The following is a 26124-nucleotide window of genomic DNA, read 5'->3' as shown; positions in this document are numbered from 1 at the left end:
GTGGGCCCTGAGTTAGGAAGGAAAGGCAGTAGAGGTTTACTTCTGAAATCACATCTACCTTTATCTACAAAATAAGGGTAAAACCTCCTGGTCTTCTTATGAGAAAATAAGTAGAAGGTTATATGCAAGATATTGTAGACAGCAGCCTGTACAAGCCGGGAAGCTCACACACGTGAAAAAAATGGCTGTGGCTAGACTTCTGGGGACAGAACCCAGCTTTGGCACCGTCCTGGTCTTAGGATCAGTCTAGGGCAGAATCCAATTGCAGTTTGTACATCCTCTTTCTAGGTTCAGAGGTTAAAATATACAATATTTTATCATTATTAACCCTGTCTCTTCCAGTTGGCAGTTATCAATGGTGGATCATATCTGATGTGATATATTTGATTACAGACTACAGTGAATTTTCTCCACTTCGATTTAGGACCAACTACATAATCCTTGGTAAGAAAAGGAAGTCCCTGACAAGTGCAACTCGAGAAATGCAATGCTGGAGAATCCAAAGGTGTCTGACTTGAATGAAATGATTCCACTGGGGGACAATGCAACATATACTCCGGGCAAATAGATTAAAAAATGCCTTTATTTTTAAAATGTGGCTCAACTACATGCAATGTACTGAGCCAGTTTTGGAATCCACCCTGTACCAGAGTAAAACTGGACCAAAGGAAGTGAAGTCAGGGCTCCTGGCTGTCACTCCTCCAGCAACTCAATCTACAGAGCTTTTCTTCAGCTGTTTTTTGTGACGTGTGGTGATTCGTTTTGGATTCCTCTGTATGACAGACAGGTCCGACCTTGAGGAAGACCGGTAGCCCACATCCTCTGCTTTTATGGGGTTAATGATATGGCCTGGCTTGGTGACGACCTTGGGAGTAGTCAGCTTTTGGAAAGCCCTCTGGGTGTTCCATGTGGATCCTATGGGGGTCTGGATGGTCCTTTCAAATTGCCAATGGTGGGTAAATGGATATGGAAGCACTCGTACCTGGAAAGGAAGGAGAATGATTTGGTATGAGGCAGGCCTGGGGTGCAGTTATACACTGTACTGACAACTCTCATCAGGTACTATTTTGGTACAGGCCACGGTTCCACATGATGACTGCAACTGAAGAGACTGAGAGGTTAAGGCATCCCATCGCTCCCATCTGCTCTTAGGAGTCAAATCTGCTTGATGACATTTGGGAGTAGGGGGGCCTAAGTTGGCTCTGGATCCCCTGTTTATTCAACAATTCAGGGTCTAAAAAAACCAACCTGACACTACTTCTGTCTTTGTTTTTGTTTTCTTTTTTGAGACAGAGTCTCACTCTGTTGCCCAGGCTGGAGTGCAGTGGGGTGATCTCTGCTCACTGCAACCTCTGCCTACCAAGTAGCTGGGATTACAAGTGACACTGTCCCTATCCAGCTACAGGAGCTCCAGGGCTGTTGTCCCAGAGTGAGCTTTCCTATGTAACACTGTGACTGCAAGAATCCAGACCATTTTGTATCCCTGTGGATTTTATAACTTTTCTACCGTCTTTATGCTCTCAGTCTCCTCCTTCCCTCTCTTAGGATTGATGTTTCAAGGAACCCGAATCCTGAACTCTACCAGGCCGTTACACTTAGTTTCATCTTTTTTTGTTTGTTTGTTTTTGTTTGGGTTTTTTTTTTTTTTTTGAGATGGAGTCTCGCTGTCGCCCAGGCTGGAGTGCAGTGGTGTGATCTCAGCTCACTGCAAGCTCTGCCTCCTGGGTTCACGCCATTCTCCTGCCTCAGCCTCCTGAGTAGCTGGGACTACAGGTGCCCGCCATCATGCCCGGCTAATATTTTTTAATTTTTTTTTTTTAGTAGAGACAGGGTTTCACCGTGTTAGCCAGGATGGTCTCGATCTCCTGACCTCATGATTTGCCCACCTCGGCCTCCCAAAGTGCTGGGATTACAGGCGTGAGCCACCACACCCGGCCCACTTGGCTTCATCTTCTTTTGGCACCACAGAATGTAGAGCTGGAAGGCCCTAGATATTGGCAATGGTCATCTCTGGCCTGAAAATTTGGCTTAGAGGGAGGAAATGATGGACCTAAGTAAATGAGGAGCAGCATTGGAGAACAGAACCCAAAGCTCCTGTTTCCTTGCCTGGTATTCCTCCACCACATTTCTACCTTCAGACATTTAAATAATCTTTCAACACTTCCGCAATGGCCAAAGGAGGAAGACACGTAAGCAGAAAATGGGGATGTAAAAATCAGTAGTCTTTGGCAGGGCACGGTGGTTCACACCTGTAATCCCCGCACTTTGGGAGACCGAGGCAGGCAGATCACTTGAGGTCAGGAGTTCAAGACCAGCCTGTCTAACATGCTGAAACCCCGTCTCTACTAACACAAAAATAAGCTGGGCGTAGTGGCGCATGCCTGTAATCCCAGCTACTCAGGAGGTTGAGACAGGAGAATAGCTTGAACCTGGGAGGTGGAGGTTGCAGTGAGCTGGGATCATGCCACTGCATTCCAGCCTGGGTGACAGAGTGAGACTCCATCTGAAAACAAAACAAAAACAAAAAAAGCAAATCAGTAGTCTCTGGAAACATTCAGTGGAATACTCAAGAGAAGCTAAGCACTATCTGGTGGTCCTGGTAGTAGTGAAGGAAACAAATTCTCTTTAAGTTAAGGGAATGTCTTATTTGGGTTGACGGCTACATCTGTGCTTGTCAACCAGGGCAACAGAAAAAGAGAACACCTGGACAAAGAGAACACCTGGACAAAGTATTCAGTCTCAGAAGTCCCCCCTAGGCACCTTGAAGCACTTTATTCTACTGCATGTTGGAACCTGCAGTAACTTATTAAAAAGATGAAAATCAGGGGAGATTCCTAGAAAACTATTTGTCAGTTTGCCATGACTGCATTAAAAAAACAAATAGACCCCTGGAAGGGAAGGGTCGTCTTTATTGAGCTCTATACTCTACCCATCACCTGGAATCCTGGCCCACTGAAGCACCCTTTCCCCCCTTCCCTTATCGTGTAACTGCCTATTTTCTAGTTATATAGCCTTAATTGGGACTGCAGTAGTTACGTTTCAGTTTCTGCAGTGATTGGTTCACAAAATAAGATAAAAAAGAATGTTACTGAAATGTATATCTTCTTACCTCTGTTCTGTAGCCATTAGTTCCTTATTCCTTCAGAGGGAAAAATGTAACTCATTTCAATATACTGGCTGGGGACAGATGTCAGAATTGAAGGGAACATGAAGGTCATCTAGTCCAATCTCATTCTTGAGTCCCCTTTACATGTACTTATACTCCCAGAGCAGCCTTGAATTCTGTATCTCCTCTAACTTCTACTTTATGTGACTTCATACAGTAACCTTCGATATACTTGAACACCGTAATCACGCTCAAATTTTCTTCTCTTGTAAACATCCCCAGCTCGTTATCATGTGACACAACTTACAATCTTCTCATTCTCCTGAACAAGTACCGGTTTGTCTTCATTTTTCTTAAGCTACAGCTCAAACCTTATAGCCTCTGTTTGAGCATTACCTTGACTCTAAACTTTTTTCCTGGCCAGTAATTAAAACAGCATAGTCTATCTGAGATGATAAATGTAACAGCCATTCAGCAAAAACAATAGATTTGATTCTGTGGTCAAGATCACACGTCCCTCTTGACTACAGATCACTAGAATACTCCTCTCAAGCAAGAAAGTCAGGCAGCTAAAGAACTCTCTAAGTTCTCACCTGATGAGCCGCTGTGTGGATGTTGCGCTTCTCATTAATAATCACATTTGGCAAATTTTTATCTTTTCTTGGAGGACCCTCAGGGGCTTTAATGAGAAACCTGGAAAGCAAAACAATAGGACATCTGACTAGGAGCATTAAGGACTTAGTCAAAAGGGTAGGGAGGACACCGAAGGGCGATGGGGGAGAACCTAGTGCCCTTTTGACAGACTTTCTTCTGCATTCTTACCGGCGTCTTTTTTTGGCACTGGGCTTTAGGCCCACACCACCCCACTCGCCCCAGCCAGGTAGCGTCAGGTCCACGTCCTTTGGCTTACTAGCCTCCACGGCTTCCCTCTTCTCTTTCAAGAAATCTCTGATGACATCATCCCCAGCAAAAGCTTCCTTTATCATCTGCCTTTGGTTTCTCTCCTCTTCATCTTCCTGGGGAGAAACAAGCGAGAGGTACAGCTTGGCTTATGAGCTGTGGTTCATGGCGAGAACGGTTGAATTTTGGGTCGTGACATTTTAGCGCCCTCTAGAGGGAAGTGCTGAACAATGATGGTCTTGAGATACAAACTAGTGCGCAGCCAATCATGCTCCAGTTTTCTTAGGGTAAGTATCTCTAGCTCATTATCATATGACACAATTTTAAACTTTTGAGTAAGGAAGCTGCAGGGTGGAGGAAGGAATGGCCCGTGTTAGCAGCAGGAGCTCTAAGTGGCCAGACTGTAGGCTTCGTCTAGCTTATATCCCTTAAAAGACAGGTGCCAGGATGCTTCACTGAGTTTCAGATTAACTGGGGAGTCTTAGACCATTTGAGATCCCACTGAATAAAACTTTGGCAACAGTTCAATGACTCACCTTCGAGTTGTCCTGCCTGGGATCTGGTCAGAACTCTGAGTTACTCCCTCTTTCCTCTGAGAGCAGTATTAGAGTCACCCCAGAGGAGTTTTGGTGGATCAGGGTTTCGGAAATAGGGGTCTTGACAGCACCCATATATCTGCATCTATTAAAACATCACTGTTTTAGGACTAGCCTGGCCCTATACTATTCTGGACTTCTCAATTACTGAAATGTGCCCGCAGCGAAACAAAGCTTCATTACTCCTTGTGCAAGGACACTTTCTGAACAATGGCCCACCACCCTGGCTCTGCTCACCAGCTCCTCTATTGTGGGAACTGCCAAAGACTTCACGGAGGGAGACTGTGTGGTTAGGAGGTTCTGTAGGTCGATCATTTGCTCCTTCTTTTTCTTCTCCTTAGGGGCATCAGGGCGATTATTTGGGGTCCTCTCTGACTGCTGCCCTTCTAACACAGGTCTGGGAAGCTCCTTATTTTGAAAACATTCTTCTTTTCCCAGCTCTTCTAGTTCTTCCAGCGTCTGTACTCTCTCTGGCCTCTGTAGCAACAGGGGCTCCTCTTCTTCTGTGGCAGGTTCCTCTCTCTGGACCTGAGGAATAGTCCCCTCTGAACTTGCTTTTTGCTTCCTGGACTGATCATTTTCCTTCAATTTCTGAGATAGTACTCTCAATTCAGACAGCACTTCCTGGCTGCTGGAATCTGGGGGAAAAAGAATGAAAGCTGTCAGAAAAGGCCGGGCGCGGTGGCTCACGCCTGTAATCCCAGCACTTTGGGAGGCCGAGGCAGGCGGATCACAAGGTCAGGAGATCGAGACCATGGTGAAACCCTGTCTCTACTAAAAATACAAAAAATTAGCTGGGCATGGTGGCGGGCGCCTGTAGTCCCTGCTACTCAGGAGGCTGAGGCAGGAGAATGGCATAAACCTGGGAGGCAGAGCTTGCAGTGAGCCGAGATCGCGCCACTGCACTCCAGCCTGGGCGACAGAGCAAGACTCCGTCTCAAAAAAAAAAAAAAAAAAAAAAAAGAAATCTGTGTCAGGAAAAGGAGGTATGTACGTTGTCTGGTTGGTAAGCATTTGTTGAGCACCCACCAAGTGCTAGGTACCACATAAGACATTCTAACGAGGACAAACAGGGAAAAGAAGATTCTGTACATTGAATCTCCTAGAGAGTACACTAATCATAGCAGGCAACGGAGTTTGGTAATTAAAAGTAGCATGTGGCCAGGCGCGGTGGCTCATGCCTGTAATCCCAGCACTTTGGGAGGCCGAGGCGGGCAGATCATGAGGTCAGGAGATCGAGACCTGGCTAACACGGTGAAACCGTGTCTCTACTAAAAATACAAAAAATTATCCGGGCATGGTGGCATGTGCCTGTAGTCTAGCTACTTGGGAGGCTGAGGCAGGAGAATCACTTGAACCAGGTAGGCGGAGGTTGCAGTGAACTGAGATTGCGCCACTGCACTCCAGCCTGGGTGACAGAGCAAGACTCTGTCTCAAAAAAAAATAAATAAATAAGAAAAACGGAGCATGTGCGATGTTGGATATGGTGGCTCACGCCTGTAATGCCAGCACTTTGGGAGGCCAAGTGGGGAGGATCGCTTGAGCCCAGGAGTTCGAGACCAGCCTAAGCAACATAGTGAGAACTCATCTCTACCACCTCCACTCCCCCAACAACAAAAAATTTCCAGGCATGGCAGTGTGCATCTGTAGTTCCAGCTACTTGGGAGGCTAAGCTGGGAGGATCGCTGGAGCCGGAAGGTCAAGGCTGCAGGGAGCTGTGACTGTGCCGCTGCATACTAGCCTGGGCAAACAGGGCAAGACCTGTCTCAAAAAAAAAAAAAAAAGTAGCATGTTGGAAAGCAGACGTCCTGGGTCCTATTCCCAGCTTTGCCAATGATCCACTCCACTGTATGACTGGGACTGTGGCTTAAGTTCCTCGTGCAGTAAACCCCACTTGGGAAGATTGCCCCAAGTTCCAAATTTTAAAAAAGGAAGCCACTTTAACAGGTGGCTTCTGAATGCAACTTCATTGTAATTTATGCTTTACTGCTTATAAAAACCTTATCCAGGATTTTCATCTTTTTTTTTTTTTTTTTTTTGAGACAGAGTCTCGCTCTGTCGCCCAGGCTGGAGTACAGTGGTGCAATCTCGGCTCACTGCAAGCTCCGCCTCCCGCATTCACGCCATTCTCCTGCCTCAGCCTCCTGAGTAGCTGGGACCACAGGTGCCCGCCACCGTGCCCGGCTAATGTTTTGTAGTTTTAGTAGAGACAGGGTTTCACCGTGTTAGCCAAGGTGGTCTCGATCTCCTGATCTCGTGATCCACCCATCTTGACCTCCCAAAGTGCTGGGATTACAGGTGTGAGCTACCGCGCCCGGCCAGGATTTTCATCTTGACTCAAGAATTTCTACTCTGTATTTTAAAGCAGTATTTCATAATCTGCTGTTGCTGAGTCAAGGGATGAAGTAGCTGCTTTATCCAGTGGATGTAGCTCACACTTCCACTGGCAACATCTGAGCAAATAACACTAGTCTTAAGAGTCTGGAGGGGCTGGCTGGGCACAGTGGCTCACACCTGTAATCCCAGCACTTTGGGAGGCTGAGGTGGGTGAATCACTTGAAGCCAGGAGTTTGAGACCAGCCTGACCAACATGGTGAAACCCCGTCTCTACTAAAAATACAAAAATTAGCTGGGCGTGGTAGCGCATGCCTATAATCCCAGCTACTTGTGGGCTGAGGCAGGAGGATTGCTTGAACCTGGGAGGTGGAGCTTGCAGTGAGCCAAGGTTGCACCACTGCACTTCAGCCTGGATGACAGACACCTGTCTCAAAAAAAAAAAAGAGTCTGGAGGGAAACCTGGCAGTGACATGCTTCTAAACTGGCTTTTTCATTGACTCAAGTTGCCACCATTCCCAAGTTGATCCTGCTCTCTAGCTTTGGCATGAAGCCATTGTAGCTCCTTAGATCTGGCCTTTGGACACATGGATGTTTATTTCTCAAGAATCAGGTTTCCTTGTTCATTTTCATTGGGGTCCGTGACTTTCCAGTATTTTAGGACACTCTTGGAAGGTTTGAGAAAATTTGATTTATTTACTGTCTAAAGAAATACAAATCTGTCTTTCATCCTTTCATATCACAGTCAGCCGCTCTGCACATTTAGATAGATGGTCAGTTGTTGAGGGGGCTTAAGAGAAAGCCACTAGGGTCCTGTGGTCATATATGGACACCCCAACAATCTCAGCCCACTGTGCTGCTTTCCAAAATTCTCTCAGAAGTGACTGCTTGCAATTGTTTTTTTTTTTTTTTTTTTTTTTTTGAGACGGAGTCTCGCTGTGTCGCCCAGGGTGGAGTGCAGTGGCCGGATCTCAGCTCACTGCAAGCTCCGCCTCCCGGGTTTTTACGCCATTCTCCTGCCTCAGCCTCCCGAGTAGCCGGGACTACAGGCGCCCACCACCTCGCCCGGCTAGTTTTTTGTATTTTTTTAGTAGAGACGGGGTTTCACCGTGTTAGCCAGGATGGTCTCGAACTCCTGACCTCGTGATCCGCCCGTCTCGGCCTCCCAAAGTGCTGGGATTACAGGCTTGAGCCACTGCGCCCGGCCACTGCTTGCAATTGTTAATCCCAGAAATATCCAGCCAAAACTATTAAGTAAAGGTCACCACAATACATTCTAAATTATAGCTCTTTTAAAATAAATTTTTGTATGTGGAAACCTGAAAAAAAAAAAAGGAAAAAAAAAAAGGAGTCTGGGTGCGGTGGCTCACACTTGTAATCCTAACACTTTGGGAGGCTGAGGTGAGAGGATAGCTTGAGGCCAGGAATTCAAGACCAGCCTGGGCAACAGAGCAAGACCTCAGTCTCTACAAAAACGTAGCTCAGCATGGTGGCACATACATGTAGTCCCAGCTAGTTGGGAGGCTGAGCCAAGAGGATCGCTTGAGCCTGGGAGGTCTTAGGCTGCAGTAAGGTATGATTGTACTACTGTACTCCAGCCTGGATGACAAAGCAAAACCCTGTCTCTTAAACAAAAAAAAAGAAGAAAAAAAATAATTTTTTTTTGCCATGTAAAACCAGATTTTTGCCGTCATCTAAATGCATTCCTATGTGGAACCAAACCAGACCTGGTAATTTGTCCAGATAGCCAAGTGATTTCTCAATGTAGGTAGTTTTCCTAGGCAGGCTTTTTAGTGTCCTGGTTTATTGCCAAAAATGGGAACGCTGACCAATCTCACAGGTGCTAACACTGTTAATAAGATCTCTTCAAGATAACAGGTAGAAAATATAAAGTACAAATAGAGCCTGAGCATGGAGTCACAATTCTAATTTGCCATGTAGCCCCGTGGAGTCATTCATTCCGTAAAGTCTCACCCCATGTAGACACACATAAACTAGAATTAAGAAGTGCTAAAAATGCCACTCCTACTTAACCAACAAAACAAAAAAATCCGGCAATTAGAAGATGTTTCCTAATGTCTCAAAATTGACCTATCTGTGTCTATAGGTGTGAATGGACTTTCAGATTTGCCATTCTACCATATGTACTTCTCCCTGGTGTGTAGGTACCAGGAACACTAACTCACACCCTAACTTCAAGGATGGTTTAGTTATTATGGCTTTCTGAAGGCTGTGAGCCCCCCAAAACAGAAAATGTGCCTGAACCACGTTGCATGGCCATGCAGATGACTGCTTATTAAATGCCTTCAAAGAAGAGTAGTTATGAATGTAATTTCTCTACAGGGATCCAGTGCCTGCACTCTTGCAAGTCCCTAGAGCCTAATCACTATGCAGTTGTGTGTGTGGGTGGACACATTTTTTTTTTCTCCCATAGTCTGTCCACAGCACTAGGAATTTCTCCCTTCCATTTGATCACAGCTCACCTTTTGTTTCTTGACTGCCTGCTGGCTCAGCATCCTGGCTGAGCTCAGACCTTTTTCTAAGGGATCGCCTTTCCTCAAATTCTCTCAACAAAATTTCTTCTTCTGCCACTGGTCTGTCTTCTCCCTCACTTTCAGAAACTTCGTGGGCCTCAGGCTCTGGCAGTTGCTCAGGGTCCTCCTGGGTTGCAGCCTCTTTGGTGTCACTGGTACAGCTCCTGAGCATCCAGGGATTTGGCCCGTCTGCATTCATCTGCACTTCATTCACTACATCAGGGACAAGGAGTTCTTCCACTTTTTCTTCTGTGCCTCCCTCCTCTTCCTCACTCTCAGAGGCTACCTGGAGTTTCTGTGTTAGTTCTTTGTTCTTGGCCAACTGTTCCTGCATAGCTTGGCGAGCCTGGAGGAAAGAGTCACAGCATGAGAGCCCTGTCATTAGTGACTGCAATAATACCTTTCCTGGTCCATTTCATAAAGCTGCCTCCTCTCGATTTGACTTGGTATTTCTTACTGGTACCTACTGTTTAAACTGCATCTACAATGCTGGGTTAATAGCTGTGGTATAAAATGGAAGACAAATTCTTTGTCTTCAAGGAATCAACAGGTGAAATAAGATTTTAAAAAGCTCCTCTCCTGCTTTGGACTTGCCTTCAATGCTGTTTCCCTTTCATCTCTCCTTTTCCACCTTGTTTCTGGTCATTTTCCTTTCTGCCTTAGAGATTTTTCTGATGCCTTTTTAGATTCCTGGTTTTCCATCCATCCTCATGGCTCTTCCCCAACTCTGCTTCTGCTAGCATCCTCCAATTCCAGATCTTCTCTCACCCCAAGGGTCTCTTACCTCCAGGTCATATTTGGCCATAATTGCCTTTGACTTGGCCCATTTCCCACTGTTTTGGTGCTTAAGGCTCATTCTTTCCTAGAAAGAAAGAACAGAGTGAGATTTAGACCTTTAGTGGCTTCCAAGGAAAGCTGGTTCAAAGGGGTGGGGGTGGGGCAAGACGTAGTCTCACCATCATTCTGGCCTTTTCAATTTTTTCCAGTTCTTCTAGTGCCGCAGCTGGGTTAACCTTCCGCAGCTGTTCAAACTCTTTTAGGGCTTTCTTGGCCTTCCCTTTCTTCACAACTTTGTGATACCTGTAGGGTAAGAGGGGTAGGAGGGAAGAGTTTAGCAATTTAGCTGAAGCATGGATGTCATAGGCACAAGTGCCCATACTACCCAATGGGTTCCCTAGGCAGGGGGCTGGAACGGGCATCATAGAACTAGTTGGCTATAGGGAGTCACTTTGGGACCTGAGAGGACTGGCAGGATTCTTGGTACCCACAGTCCTCAGGGTAGACCTCTGTGGCTCAAAGAGTCTCCTTTGCCTCTATAACTCAAGGGAGGAGTAGAATAAGTTTCATTTTTTTTTTTTTTTTTTTTAAGACAGTGTCTCACTCTGTCACCCAGGCTGGAGTGCAGTGATGTGATCTTGGCTCACTGCAACCTCCACCTCCTGGGTTCAAGCGATCCTCCCGCCTCAGCCTCCCAAGTAGCTGGGACTATAGGTGCACATTACCACGCCTGGCTAATTTTTGTATTTTTAGTAGAGATGGGGTTTTGCCATGTTGGCCAGGCTGGTCTTGAATTCCTTACCTCAAGTGATCCACCCACCTCAGCCTCCCAAAGTGCTGGGATTACAGGCATAAGCCACCGTGCCCAGCCAGTTTTACCAGTTGCCCAGGTTGGTCTTGAACTCCTGAGCTCAAGTGATCCATCCACCTTGGCCTCCCAAAGTGCTTGGATTACAAGTATGAGCCACCACATGTGGCCAACAAGTTTCAAAGAGGCAAAAAGGCAGGAAGGAAGCCCTATTGGCCTTAACAGCTCTGGAATTCAGAGCTCATTCTGCAGAACCACTCTGTGATGCCTTGGAAGGTAGAGAAAGTAACTGAATAGTCCTCTTTTTGGCAAAACTGTATGAGGTTGGTTTGTGGGGAACAAAAGGCTAGTCACGCCTGTTTGGGACCTCATCTACATGACTCTAGTTGCCGCATCAAAGGTTCTCTCCAAAGAATTTATGATGAGCCACATGACTTTCTTCTGTGGAACCAAAGGCCAGTTCACAGGGGCCTCCTTACTTTTTACTTTTGATTTTCTTCTCTCTTCGAGCCTTGGCCTCATAGTAGGACTGCAGAGCCCGAGCCCTCTGAAGCTCTGCTCGGCGCATCTTTGCCTACAACAAATGATATTTACAGTGACATCTGGGCCAGAAGACAAATGCTAGGAGAAGCGTGGCATGCCTGGGTGTGAAGGGCCTATGACACACTTACCTCTTCCAGGCTCATAGCTTGGAGAGAGGCCTTTTCCACGGGGGTCAGTAAAGGGTCTGCCACTGGCTGCTTGTTCTTATGGAGGAGGTTGAAAATTTCCTGCTCCAGGGGAGTTCTTGCCTGAAAGAAGCAACAAAACATTCTGAGTCTTTTTTTTTTTTTTTTTTTTGAGACGGAGTCTCGCTCTGTCACCCAGGCTGGAGTGCAGTGGCCGGATCTCAGCTCACTGCAAGCTCCTCCTCTCGGGTTCACGCCATTCTCCTGCCTCAGCCTCCCGAGTAGCTGGGACTACAGGCAACCGCCACTTCGCCCGGCTAGTTTTTTGTATTTTTTAGTAGAGACGGGGTTTCACCGGGTTAGCCAGGATGGTCTCGATCTCCTGACCTCGTGATCCGCCCGTCTCGGCCTCCCAAAGTGCTGGGATTACAGGCTTGAGCCACCGCGCCCGGCCAACATTCTGAGTCTTAAGCCATGCTCTTACAGCTTTCTCTCTTTACTATGATTATCTAACTTATGACACTATAATTGGAATCATAAGTGGATAGGATTGGCTGTTACAGCAAGAGAAGGGGGTTCCAGTCTTGTTGTCAGCAGTGTAAATAAAGCCTTATTTGATTCTTATATGACAACTTCAGCAGGGAGATGCTGAGGCTACTCTCTAATACTGCTGAGAAGGATCACTGTGTTCAGGTTACCAGTATGTTTTTTCTTTGAGACGGGTCTTGCTGTGTTGCCCAGGCTGGAGTGCAGTGGCACAATCTCGGCTCATTGCAAGCTCTGCCTCCCGGGTTCACGCCATTCTCCTGCCCCAGCCTCCCAAGTAGCTAGGACTACAGGTGCCTGCCACCACGCCTGGCTAATTTTTTGTATTTCTGGTAGAGACAGGGTTTCACCATGTTAGCCAGGGTGGTCTCGTTCTCCTGACCTCATGATCCGCCCGCCTTGGCCTTCCAAAGTGCTGGGATAACAGGCATGAGCCGCTGCGCCCGGCCCAGGTTACCAATATATGTTAAACAGATTTCCATTCTCTTAAGAATCTAGGCACATTGCCCTTGAGTCCCTGTATTGTTATGTATTATTTGAAGCACATAACTATTACTTTATAGTTAGGAATCTCAAATGCATATCATAAGCCTTCTTTTAGAATACTTCTAGAGGGAAGGGGCGGTTATTTTATTTTTTTTTTTGAGACACAGTCTTCCTCTGTCACCCAGGCTGGGGTCCACTGGCACTCCAATCTCAGCTCACTGCAACCTCCACCTCTAGTGCAAGTGATCCTTCTGCCTCAGCCTCCTGAGCAGCTGGGACCACAAGTGAAAGCCACCATGTCTGCTAATGTTTTTTATTTTTTGTAGAGACAAGGTCCTACCATGTTGCCCAGGTTGGTCTTAAACTCCTGGCCTCAAACAATCCTCCTGCCTTGGCCTCCCAAAGTGCTGGGATTACAGGCATGAGCCCAGCATGCCCTGTGAGGTTAGATCTTAAGATAAGCATTATTTGCCATTGATGATATACCTAGGAAATAGATCTGCAAATATCTCAGAGGGGAAGCCCAACTTTTTTTGACCATAGCCCACTGCTATAAACCATGCATATAAGTGTTCTTGGTATCATTAATTACTGATGAAAGAAAATGAGAAAAAACATGACATTTTTTTGGCACAGTCTTCAAATGTAGTTTGTGGTGGGGTGTGTGTCTTAATTTCTTGAGCACAAAAGGATATTGCCTTTAAAAAAATATAGGATGGGCATGGTGGCTCAGGCCTGTAATCCCAGCACTTCGGGAGGCTGAGGCAGGAGGATTGCTTGAGCCCACAAGTTTGAGACCAGCCTGGGCAACATGGTGAAACCCCATCTCTATTTATTATGTTTAAAAAAAAAAAAAAAAAAAAAAAAGAAAAAGACCTTCATGTAATTAGCCTGTTTCCTGATGGTTCAAATTGAACTCTCCTCATTTTCTAACTTTGGCTCCAATTCCTCAGTTTCCAGTTAATTTTGCATGCTAGGCAGAGTATGTATGAAACGAATGTACTGTAAACCAGTTATTCCACATGCTATCTTGAGGATGGCTAAATAATCAGGCCGATCATGCCATGGTCCACATTCTGGCAAGGCACAAAGACAGCCCTAGGCAACAGAGCTAGTTTCAAACCTCACACACATATTATGTGTGGTTTTCTTCAATAGCCATATACATCATGGTCAGTATTAAACTTACAAATATTTGGATAAATGCATAAACGCACATCATCACATGTTACACGATGCTATTGATTTAACCATAAAACTGTTTTACTGAATAGTAAAGGTACGTGTTCTTCCATTTTTAGTATTTGCAGTAGTGATCAATCACAGGCTGCAAAGTGATTTATACTACAATGCTGTAATGTCCCTTCAATTCAAATCAGTTTACAAACATTTGTTGATTGTAGCTATATTCCAGGCACTTGTGTGGGGTGCTAGGAATACACAATTGATTAAGATAGTTCCTGTCCTCATGGAGCTCACAGCCTTTCAGAGCACAGACATATACAACACAAACAGCATAACATAATGGGTTAAACACATACTGCTACGTTATTCTATAGGGGTAATCACAGAGGAAATCACCATTAAATATTATTAGGAGGTAGGTTAGGCTTGGGGAAGGAAGTGACCTTTTGAATTAGGCTTTGAGGCCTAAGTACAGTTCTGTCAGGAGGAAAAAAAAAAATCCAAACAGATGAGCATAAGCAAAAACACAGACACAGGGAAAGGAGTGGTATGTAATAGAATGTGTTGTCCAACATAGCTAAAATGCTAGGTAATTTTATTTTATTCTGTAAGTGAACAGCCTTTGAAGGATTTTAAGGAGAGCAACAATCAATTTCGTGTTTCAGCAAGAAAATCCTGCTGATTGTGTAGAGGATATATGTAAAGTTCCAAAGGAAAGGTTCGATGAGGGCCTCAATTAGGGCAATGAAAATGAAAATGAAGAGAAAATAGGAGCCTAAGGGCTATTACAGAGACAGAATTTGCAGGCCTAGGCCCCTGTATAAGCTGGCGGAGAGGGAGATAGTGAAGGGGTCAAGTAGGAATCAAATGACTGAGGGTCCAACCTAAGTGACTAGGGTAGGAAGTTACGCTGTTAACTGAGTTGCAGAATGAAGGGGTATAGGTTTTGGAAGTCTGGGGAAAGGAAATGCGAAGCTTACTTTGGACTGGACTAAGTTTAAGGTGCACATGGGAGACCCAGGTGACTCCTGCTAGTCACATGGAATATAAGACTGGAGCTCCAAAGAAGGGGTTGAGAGTGATAGTCAAGAGTTATGGAATTTTCTTTTTTTTTGTTTGAGATGGGGTCTCGCTTTGTTGCCCAGGCTGGAGTGCAGTGCCGCGATCTTGGCTCACTGCAAACTCCGCCTCCTGGGTTCACGCCATTCTCCTGCCTCAGCCTCTCGAGCAGCTGGGACTACAGGCACCCGCCACCACGCCCGGCTAATTTTTTGTATTTTTAGTAGAGCCGGGGTTTCACCGTGTTAACCAGGATGGTCTCAATCCCCTGACCTCGTGATCTGCCCGCCTTGGCCTCCCAAAGTGGTGGGATTACAGGTGTGAGCCACCGCACCCAGCCAAGGTATGGAATTTTCACGCCTGTAATCCCAGCACTCTGGGAGACCGAGGTGGGCGGATCAAGAGGTCAGGAAATCGAGACCATCTTGGCTAACACGGTGAAACCCCATCTCTACTAAAAACTACAAAAAATTAGCTGGGCGTGGTGGCGAGACTCCATCTCAAAAAACAAACAAACAAACAAACAAAAGTATGGAATTTACAGAGCAAGCATAAAAAGGACTAAGGAAAGCCAGAGAGAGTAAATACCCAGAGTATATCACAGAAGCTAGAGGGGAGAGATTTTTAGAATGAAATGTGCTAATGGTGTCAAATACGCTAAAGACTAAGAGGGCTTGGGATCTGGCAATTCGGAGGCCCCTCACTAATGCCTTTTGAGAGAAGTTATAGTGGGGCAGTAGGGGAAGAAGGTGAGGGAGAGGAGGCAGCAGTGGAGACAGACCAGCTCTTCCCCAAACACATTCCTTATCAGATAACAAGATTTGCTTCCCCTGTTAAAAGCTTAAAATTCAATTTATTGAAATTTTAATAAAATCAGTTTGTATACCCTAAGTTAAATTAAATCCAACAGGTGTCTTCACCATTGTTTCATAGCCTTTATTTTTATTTTTTGAGACAGAGTCTCACTCTGTTGCCCAGGCTGGAGTGCAGTGGCACAATCTTGGCTCACTGCAACCTCCACCTCCTGGGTTCAAGTGATTCTGGTGCCTCAGCCTCCGGAGTAGCTGGGATTACAGGTATAAGCCACCATGTCCAGCTAATTTTTGTATATATTTTTAGTAGAGATGGGGTTTTGCCATGTTGGCCAGGCTGGTCTCGAGCTCCTAACCCAGGTGATTCACCCACCTCAGCCTTCCAAAGTGCTGGGATTATAGGCGTGAGCCACCACGTCCGTCCGGCCTGTTTCACAGCCTTTAAAATGCTAAAGCATGTTGTGACTCTCCAATCTCCAGTAGGGGCATGCAGCATTTTCTAGCAATGCCTCCTCTCCTCTTGTGAGGGCATACTGAGAGACTAAGGTTTCAAGGAGAATACCTTGGTAAATAGTGGTGTACACAGAGAATAGTGAGGAGAGGGGTGAAAGAAGTTACCTTACAGCATTTCTAGCACTTTGCAGTTTACAATTGCCTTCTCATGCAATATCCCACTTAATTATTTGCAGCTAAACAAAATTTTAGGAAGCTGAACCAAAACTATAGTACAGACTTTCAATTTTCTTTTTTTTTTTGCAGGCTTGAGTGCAGTGGTGTGATCTCGGCTCATTGCAACTTCCGCCTCCTGGATTCAAGAAATTCCCCTGCCTCAGCCTCCTCAGCAGCTGAGACTACAGGCATGTGCTACCATGCCTGGCTCTTTTATGTATTTTTAGTAAAGACGAGGTTTCACTATGTTGGCCAGGCTGGTCTTGAACTCCTGACCTCAGGTGATCCACCTGCTTCAGCCTCCCAAAGTGCTTGGATTACAGGCGTGAGCCACCGTGCCCAGCCTGAGACTTGATATTCAATCTCTAGAAACCCTAATACAGCATATACTAGTTGTTGGTACTTTGCACTCTAAGTTGTAAGGAGAGACCTAGGAGTTGCTAGCCACAAAGCACCCTCTGAACTAAGCACTTCCTTATTTCTCTGTGCCCTACTAGCATAATTTCTCAAAAGTCAGTCTTAGAATGAATGAATGGCATGGCATATTCAATGTATAACATCTGAGCCTCACTCTATCTTGAAGAGGTTGTGCTATTCTTAGTGTAACCTCCTCCACTACCATCTAGTTTTTATTTTTTATTTATTTATGTATATATTTTGAGATGGAGTCTTGTTTTGTTGCCCAGGCTGGAGTGCAGTGGCACGATCTCGGCTCACTGCAACCTCCGCCTCCGAGGTTCAAGTGATCCTCCTGCCTCAGCCCCCCTAGTAGCTGGGATTACAGGCACACACCACCATGCCCCGCTAATTTTTGTATTTTTAGTAGAGATGGGGTTTCGCCATGTTGGCCGGGATGGTCTCAAACGCCTGACCTCCGGTGATCCACCCGCCTCGGACTCCCAAAGTGCTGGGATTACAGGCGTGAGCCACTACGCCCGGCCCCATCTCATTTTTAATAACAAACTTGGCATTTTCCTGCTATCTCCAAGATTACACTGTCATTTGGAAAAAGCAAGGTGGAGGACAGTGTGTAGTAGCATGCTACCATTCTTTTTATTTAAAAAGGAGGTAAACGTGAATATAAAAATGAAATTCTAAGACAACAACAGCAAACTTATGCAAGTGGTGAGTATGGGGGTAAAAATGATCAGATGGGGCAGAGGGTGGAGTCAAACTTTTCACTACATATCTTCTATGCTTTTTTATTTTTGAATCCTACAAATTGTATTACCTCTGATTTTTTTTTTCTAAAGTCTCCCTTCATCCTGCAGCCACACTTTAAACCTGATCTCTTTTTCATGTAGAAAAGGAAGCCTCCTAGAAAGAGAATGGTAGTGACTTCAGCAAAAACATCAGAAACAGCTTATCCCCATAATAAGCAACTACTTGCTCAATTTCTAGCTATTGTGGCAAGCAATGTTTACTTTGATTAGCTTTAATTAGCTCAACTTCCCAACGCCTAAGAAACTACTATTCTTGGGTTTTTGGAAAGTAAAGAGGAGAAGCACAAAGAGGGCATCTATTTAAGATTAATCAGCCCATTATAGACTATAGACTCCATACCAATGGTGTATTGGACAAGTAGGCTAGCTGTTCTAAAGCAGCTATTCAGACTAAAAACCGAGACTTTAGGGACCAACATAGGATTTCCAACTTCTAATTTTGCCAAGAGCATAACTACCATTTCATCCCCAATCCCATCATTTACTACCACCATCATTTCATAGAAGAAAAGACATTTCAACACCACTAAAATAGAAAGAATAACCTCATAATAAAAAAGAACTGGCAACATTACACCCACCAAACAAACATACTTACAATTATCCTTTTGTTTCAGACAAAAACTTTGTTAGGGGTTAGTGTTTGGGAAACCCAGCTCTAAACCCCTGCCCTGCAGCTCAGAGTCATAATAAGTTACCTGCTGAAGTTCTAGTCATTGCCAGCAACACATATTTTAATGTGGTATTCATTCCTGTACAAGCAAACTTTGGCTTCTGTTGTTCACATATCCTCACTAAGGCATCATTAATACTACCGAGTTCCTGATTTCCCTAGGATCAGAATGTGGCTTTAAATGCTTTTAAAAAACTGGAGTAAAAGAAAGAAAACATTATTATGTTCCTGCTATAAGGGCAATCACATGGTTTAACACAAAAACATGGAAATAGCCAAGTACTGTATACTACAAGCAGATGAAAAGTGACACAGAGACTGGGCGCGTTGGCTCATCATTCCTGTAATCACAAAACTTTTGGGAGACTGAGGTGGGCGGGTCATTTGAGGTCAGGAGTTTGAGATCAGCCTGGCCAACATGGCGAAACCCTGTATCTACTAAAAATCCCCAAAAAAATTTAGCTGGGTGTGTTGGTGCGTGCCAGTAATCCTAGCTACTTGGGAGGCTAAGGCGGGAGAATCGCTTGAACCTAGGAGGCGGAGGTTGTAGTGAGCTGAGATCGTGCCACCGCACTCCAGCCTGGGTGACGGAGCGAGACCCTGTCTCAAGAAAAAAAAAAAAAGTGATCACAGAGCTATTGTGACTGACATGTCAGTCACATGACTGACAATGACTATGGGCAATCCCTTCTTTCTGAGCACTAAGCTAAAATGACTTATGCTGGGGTTTAGCTTAACATGTCCAATCAAATCAATTGCAGGCTCTGAAATCTCCAACTTATAAAATCTCACCTTTCAATGAAGTTCAGTTTCATTTTGTTGTACTCACCTTCCAGCCACTGAGCACATGTTCAATGGGAGCAATGGCTGGCTCCTCCTTCTCCAGCGGAAAAACCAGCTGCTCTGCCTGCCGGTTCTTCAGGACGACAGGGTCCCATTTGGAGAGGACTTTTGCGGTTTTATTGAATGCTACTTCTCTGTGGATCTGAAGCAGACAAAGTATGTAAAAGGAAAGAGCCACAAGATTAAAGCATCAAACCCAAAGGACTAACAAGAAATTAGGAAACAACGTTTCTTAGCCCACGAAAGAATCAGGATGCTAGAGGTTACCGCTTGCTTCTCAGGACTGCAATTTCTCCTAGATTATTATTATTTAGATGGAGTTTCACTTGTGTCGCCCAGGCCGGAGAGCAATGGTACGATCTCGGCTCACTGCAACCTCTACCTCCTGGTTCAAGCGATTCCCCTGCCTCAGCCTCCCAAGTAGCTGGGATTACAGGCGTGTGCCACCACACCAGGCTAATTTTGCATTTTTAGTAGAGACGGGGTTTCACCATGCTGGCCAGGCTGATCTCGAACTCTTGACCTCAGGTGATCCGCCTGCCTCGGCCTCCCAAAGTGCTGGGATTACAGACGTGAGCCACTGCGCCTGGCACTCCTAGATTATTTTTAATCTTATCCATAGTGGGGAAATCACAGCTCCCCCTTCTCCCATTTTTCAGGTCTTTCCCTTCTTTCTATTACCCTATTTTCCCTTGTCAACACAATTTCTTTCCCTTAATAGACCACCTTCTCTATAGCTTACCCGTTCAATCTCTTCTTTGTTCAGAGGTAACTCCACTGTCTTCTTTGATTTGACTCTATTCAGTTGCTTTTTCACAGTGGCCAAAGAAGATGAAGTTTTAACAGGCTCAAGCAGATCTGCAAGGACCAGCTTTTCTCCTGATCCTGTAGAAAGGTCAAACTTTCTAGTCAGACCAAGAAGTGAGGCAAGATCTCAATATAATGTAGGCAGAAGCCTCAGTAGAAAATGCCAGTAGATGGCAAATGTGCAGAGAAGCAGGAATAATTATCTTACTTCAATTGCCTATTTCTAGCCATGCCAACACTATCACTCTACATTCATCCCCAAACGTGTTAGGGGGTAGAAGATAGGGGAAAATATTTATTCAAAACTCATTTTCTTTTCTCCTGGTGCTTCTACTCTTGCCCTATTGCAATTCATTCTTCACATAACAGCCAAAAATAAAAACAACCAAAGTGATATTTCTTTTGTTTGTTTTCTTTTGAGACAGGGTTTCACTCTGTCACTTAGGCTGGAGAGCAGTGATGCCATCTCTGCCTCCCAGGCTCAGGCAATCCTCCCACTTCAGCCTCCCAAGTAGCTGGCACTATAGGCATGTGCCACTACGCATGGCTAATTTTCTGCATCTTTTTTTGTAGAGATAGGGTTGTGCCATGTTGCCCAGGCCAGCCTCAAACTGCTGGGCTGAAGCAGTCTGCCCACCTCAGCCTCCCAAAGTGCTGGGGATTACAGGTGTAAACCACTGCACCCAGCCCAAAATGATCTTTTGAAAATATAAACCACAGCATGTCATGACGCTGCTGAAAATCCTCCAGTGACTCCCCATTATACTTTGAATCTCATCTACCTAAACGACACGGTCCTATGAGATCTAATCCCCATCTGCCTCTCTAACCTCATGTCACCCCCCACCCTCCACCATGCTCTTGTCACAGGGTCCTCTTTCCCATTCTTCAACATGCTGTGCATGTTTCTACCTTAGAGCCTTTGTGCTAGCTGTTCCCTGGCCTGAAATACTTTCCCTAATCTTTGCATGGTTCACTTGACTTGTCATTCAGATCTCAGCTTCAATTTTGCCTCTTCAGGGGCCTTTCATGACCAACCAATCTAAAGTAGCCACTTAGTCGCTTTATTGCATCATCCTCTCTTATTGTCTCCCTTTATTAGAAAGTAAGCCCCAGGAGCTCACATCTTATTCGCTACTGTAGCCTTGGTATCTACAACACTTCCTGATACTGCTACCTAGTAGAAACACAATAAATATCCACTGAATGAGTATGCTTGGAATACATTGTTATTTGCCCTAGGAGGCTACACCAGTGATTACTACGAATGCAAAACCCATTCTAGCTGCCTAAGTTGTGAACAGGGTGAAAAAGATTTGGCATCTAGACTCAGTATTAGGATAAAATCCCACGGCTGCCACTTATTAGAGCATGTATTCTGAACAGGGGCAATTTTTACCACCCCCCCCGCCCACCCCAGGGTGAAAATTGGTTCTTTCTGGGGGAGTATGAAAAGAATCTTAGATATTACAATGTTTTGTGTCCCTCCAAGGCTCAACTCTGTCCAACAAACTCTTATTCCTTAGGACTTGATTTCCTGGGGAAGGGGCATAGTGGGAGGGATACAATGAGGAAAAAATGTCTTAAAAGGCTCCTCTCAGGGGAGCAGTAAAAAAGCAAAGGTTGAAAAACACTGTACTAGGCAAAGGCCCTTGAACAAGTAACTTGACTTCTCTGAGCTCTGGCTGAAGAGAACATTTGCCTGTTTCCTAACTCAAAGCATTGTTAAGAGAACTGAAATTAAAATGAAATTGTACAAATATGAATTATGACTAAGTTACTAAGAGGCAGCTGTCTTCATTCATGTCCCTCTATCCTAGAAGTATCTCATCAAACTCGGTAGCATACCTTGACCACAGCCTTCTAGGCTTTCTTTGAGAGATGGAAGAAACTGAAGGGCATCTGACTACACTTCTTCACCCACTCTCCCAGGTATTTATGGTATGAGTCATTAACTACATCAAAAACAGTTCCTGGGGGGTGAGGTGAACACTATGCCCTTGGAACCCCACAAGTTTCATGCATGGGTATCTTCCTTTGTTCAACTTACCTTCAGAACTGACATTGAACTCTGACACCTTCAGACTAGCCTCAGACCTCTCAGCCAATTTCCGCCTGAAATTAGGCAAAACGATATAATAGGAATGGATAAATTTTATGGGGGCTTAGGGGTGGGAGAGACAAACACTTCTCTCTTCATACAGGGCTTTGGTTTCTTGTATTTCTTCTAGGGTCAGGTTTTGTCATGATGCAGCAAGGAGATCTGTTCCTAACTTGGACTTGGTTATCTAACCCTCATCTCTTCTCTTTATTACAAGGTAAGCATAGTGGAAAACATATTGGACTTAGATTAAACACACCTGAACCTATAACATATTAGCCAGCTGACCTTGGGGGTAAGTCAATTTACTTCTCTAATGGGGTTAAGTAATGCCTACTCAATGCTTTAAAAGATTTTCATTGTGGAATAAGACTGCAAATGCTTACAGTAATAGCACTAAGACTAGTAATAGCTAACAATTACATAATGCTTACTATATGCTAGGCACTGGTATTAAGGTCTTTACATGAAGCACTCAATAAATATTAGCTGCAGAGAAATCTCATGGAATCAACTATATAACCTGCCCTAACTGACAGGAACGTTACCTATTCTTTCCATCAAGGGAACTGATTGCTTCCAGAAGCTTTTGATGCTCTCTCTCTCCATCATTGTCCCCCTAAGACACAGAAAAGGAAAAACCATCAGGATGAGGGGGAGGGAAAAGACAACATGGAAATTGAGTCTCACATAAAATCTCTTGCTCTTTATTTATTTATTTATGAGACAGAGTCTCTCTCTGTGGTCCAGGCTGGAGTGCAGTGACATGATCTCAGCTCATTGCAAGCTCCACCCCCGGGTTCATGCCAATCTCTTGCCTCAGCCTCCTGAGTAGCTGGGACTACAGGCACCCGCCACTACACCTGGCTAATTTTTTGTATTTTTAGTAGAGATGGGGTTTCACTGTGTTAGCCAGGATGGTCTCGATCTCCTGACCTTGTGATTTGCCTGCCTTGGCCTCCCAAAGTGTTGGGATTACAGGTGTGAGCCACCATGCCCGGCCAAATCTCTTGTTCTTTTGGTCAGTAGAGAACTGGGGAATTGGAAGAGGTCTGGTGTGCAAGCATTCCAGCTCAAACTAAAAGGGAGCTAATGTCATGTGTCTGTCCTAACTTGCTTCTAGACAAAAAGGGCTTAAAATGGTGTTTCTGTATAAAATATATAGTATGATCTAACATGGAAACCCTGACATATAGTGTAAGTCATAGCCAGTTACAAAGTTGGCTTTTTTTTCTTTGAGACAGAGTCTCGCTCTGTTGCCCAGGAAGGAGTGCAGTGGTGTGATCTCAGCTCACTGCAACCTCCACCTCCTGGAAGTGATTCTCTTGCCCCAGCCACTGGAATAGCTAGGATTACAGGCGAGTGCCACCACACCCAACTAATTTTTGTATTTTTAGTAAAGACGGGGTTTCACCATGTTGGCCAGACTGGTCTTGAACTCCTGGCCTCCAGTCATCCACCTGCCTTGGCCTCCCAAAGTGCTGGGATTACAGGTGTGAGCCACCACACCCGGCCTCCAAGTTAAGTTGGCTTTTCCTACGAAGAACACGACAAGCATAAAAAAAATAGACCAAAAAAAAAACCCTCCTTGTTATTAAAATAGATGTGTTGTGTGCCCCCAACCCAAGGGAAAAAAAAAGTGTTTTTTTGTAAGGGAAATAAAGAATTGGAATTCTTATAGCATCTGTTGGAGATCCAGCTTAAAATACATATGCATATTTCAGTCAGATAATTAAATAACGCTCTATAGAAATCCAAACTTGGGAAATCATATCATGAGGACCATGTGTTTCAGTCTTTTTTTTTTTTTTTTTTTTTTGAGACGGAGTCTTGCTCTATTGCCCAGACTGGAGTGCAGTGGCGTGATCTTGGCTTACTGCAACCTCCACCTCCTGGGTTCAATAGTAGCTGGGATTATAGGCACACACCACCACACCCAGCTAATTTTTGTATTTTTAGTAGACACAGGGTTTTGCCGTGTTGGCCAGGCTGGTCTTGAACTCCTGACCTCAGGTTATCTCCCTGCCTTAGCCTCCCAAAGTGCTGGGATTACAGGCGTGAGCCACCAGCCAGGCCTGTTTTAGTTGGTTTTATAAATTATACTTATGCAACTTGCGGGTAGTGAGTGTAACTTAGTTTCCAAATCCTTATAGCACTTAATATGATACAGTAACTTATATATGAAACACTAACCATTTGTAATTAATTTGAGAGACCTGAACAAATACATAGAATATTGTCACACCTTTCCATTCCAGGAATGTGCTCTCTACCCTAATTTTGAAGGCAGTTTAGCAATTGTCACCCACCTCATCTTCACTCCCACTCAAGAGGTAGTCTTTTGGCAAATCTACTAGTTCTTCCTGTTGGCTCAAAGCCAGAAGGCTGTTAAAAGAGGCAACAAAGAAATGTGAATGCAATATACCCATGTAACAAACCTGCATATGTATCCCTTAATTATAATAAAAGTTGAAATTTAATAGAGAAATATTATTTGAAGCAATGTCTAATCTATTAAAACAATCTCGTAAACATTGTAACTTCAACACAGAATAGCCCTATCCCTCAGAAGATATATAAAGCAGCATGAACGCCTTTGAAAACTTGTCAAGACGTGAAATTTAGACTGATGTCAGGCATCACCTCCAGGAATGATGCCTGACTCAAAACTGCATGTAAAAGAGGTAACACTTTTCAGTGATTGGCACAACATTTCCTATGACCTATGGGAAGCTGTAAAAATGTCAGACCCTAGAATAACATGGCCAAAGACGCTGTTGCTAGCCCTGGAGGCAAGGCAGTTTCACGATTAATATTTCTAAGCATCCTCCACGTTTGACTCTTTGATAGGCAGCCTGATCAAAAGTGTCATCTTGATCACTTGTTCCCAGGAATGGAGAAACAGGTCGAAAGCAGCTGAGTAAGCCATTTTCCCTGGGGCCTGCTTAGCAAAGTAGGTGCTTAACTAAGGAGACTGGTACCCACAAATTACAAAATTTACCGTTACTTAACAGCATATATTATTAGTATTTGCAAAGCCAACATTACTAAACGGACTACATTTAGTTCCGGGGGCGGGGAGGGGAGGCACAAAACATCATAGGAGCCAAAACGTGGCGATGACTCCAGTCAGCAAAGCTTTCGAAGATTCGGGGAGTTTATAACGCCTGCACTGCCTGCGCAGAGGATTAAATCGCGCCGCGGCAGAGGCTGAAAAAGGGGTCACGTGACGAGGAATGTGAAACATAGTAAATGAGCTGGGGAGGCAGAAACAGCATCAGGACCAACAGGGATGCGGCTATACAGCTGAGGAGCGGAGTAAGTGAATGAAATTAAAAGGGCTTTAAAGGCTGGATCGCGGAAAACAGGAACAAGTGGCCAGCTCTTGAGGGGAACCACTGCCATCTGTTAAAAGGGGGCGCCCATTTCCCAAAAGCTGGGGAACCCGGCCCCCAACGAGACCCAGAATCCCCCCTCCCCTCGTTGCCCTTCACCTCTCTGCAAGCCGGTTCGCAGTCATTTCAGCAGCCAGCTTCTCTCACATGGACCAAGAACGGAAGCCGAAGGAAAGCAATTTCCGTGCCGGCCGCAAAGCAATTTCTGTTTCCGTCAATCGCTCGCGACGTACACGTCAGTTCCGTTGCGTACAAGGCGTGTGAGAAGCAGGAGCCGTGTAGGGAGGGGCCTGCGTAAAACGGCGAGGCTGGAGATGAAACGGCTGTCAGCGGGTGGGGCTTTCTTTTCTCCACCCACCCCGTATTTCTCTGGTGCGCCGGTGTCTGTCCTCCTGGTCCCTGGTTTCCACGCGGCCTAGGGTGGGTTAGCTTAGGGCGAAGGTACTGCGCTGTCAGGGACTGAGCCCGCGCCTTCATTCGTCCCTACATAATCCAGAAGGAAAGACTCCAGCGCCCGTCCTTGTGCGACAGAGTCCTGCAAGCCGGCCACCAGCCAGCTCGGGGGTTTATTGAATGCCCATTAAGTGGCCAGATTGTGCCGG

At 45.1% G+C, this 26124-nt stretch overlaps 1 protein-coding gene across 3 annotated transcripts; it reads right to left on the bottom strand.

Annotated features, from left to right (window-relative positions):
- Positions 1-565: 565 nt before the first annotated feature.
- On the bottom strand, positions 566-25737 carry UTP14A (UTP14A, small subunit processome component). Of its 3 annotated transcripts, XM_025373429.1 has the most exons (15): positions 25622-25737; positions 24437-24512; positions 22676-22746; positions 22077-22141; positions 19962-20104; positions 19206-19361; positions 11727-11846; positions 11535-11629; positions 10427-10550; positions 10255-10332; positions 9420-9816; positions 4840-5240; positions 3929-4122; positions 3700-3799; positions 566-982 (listed from the first exon to the last, which is right to left on the bottom strand). In XM_025373429.1, the coding sequence occupies exons 1-15, from the start codon at positions 25645-25647 to the stop codon at positions 710-712; spliced, it is 2319 nt and encodes a 772-aa protein (XP_025229214.1). In that variant the 5' UTR covers positions 25648-25737; the 3' UTR covers positions 566-709. The 3 variants fall into 3 exon arrangements, with proteins under 3 accessions (XP_025229214.1, XP_025229215.1, XP_025229216.1); XM_025373430.1 differs by lacking the exon at positions 19206-19361; XM_025373431.1 differs by lacking the exon at positions 22077-22141 and having other exon boundaries at positions 25622-25667.
- Between the last annotated feature and the right edge of the window lie 387 nt (positions 25738-26124).

The sequence above is a fragment of the Theropithecus gelada genome, chromosome X (genome assembly GCF_003255815.1).
Source record: "Theropithecus gelada isolate Dixy chromosome X, Tgel_1.0, whole genome shotgun sequence".
In the NCBI taxonomy this organism is placed as follows: domain Eukaryota; kingdom Metazoa; phylum Chordata; class Mammalia; order Primates; family Cercopithecidae; genus Theropithecus; species Theropithecus gelada.
The sequence above is the reverse complement of the archived record's forward strand: the minus strand, read 5'-3'. Positions and strand labels throughout refer to the sequence as shown.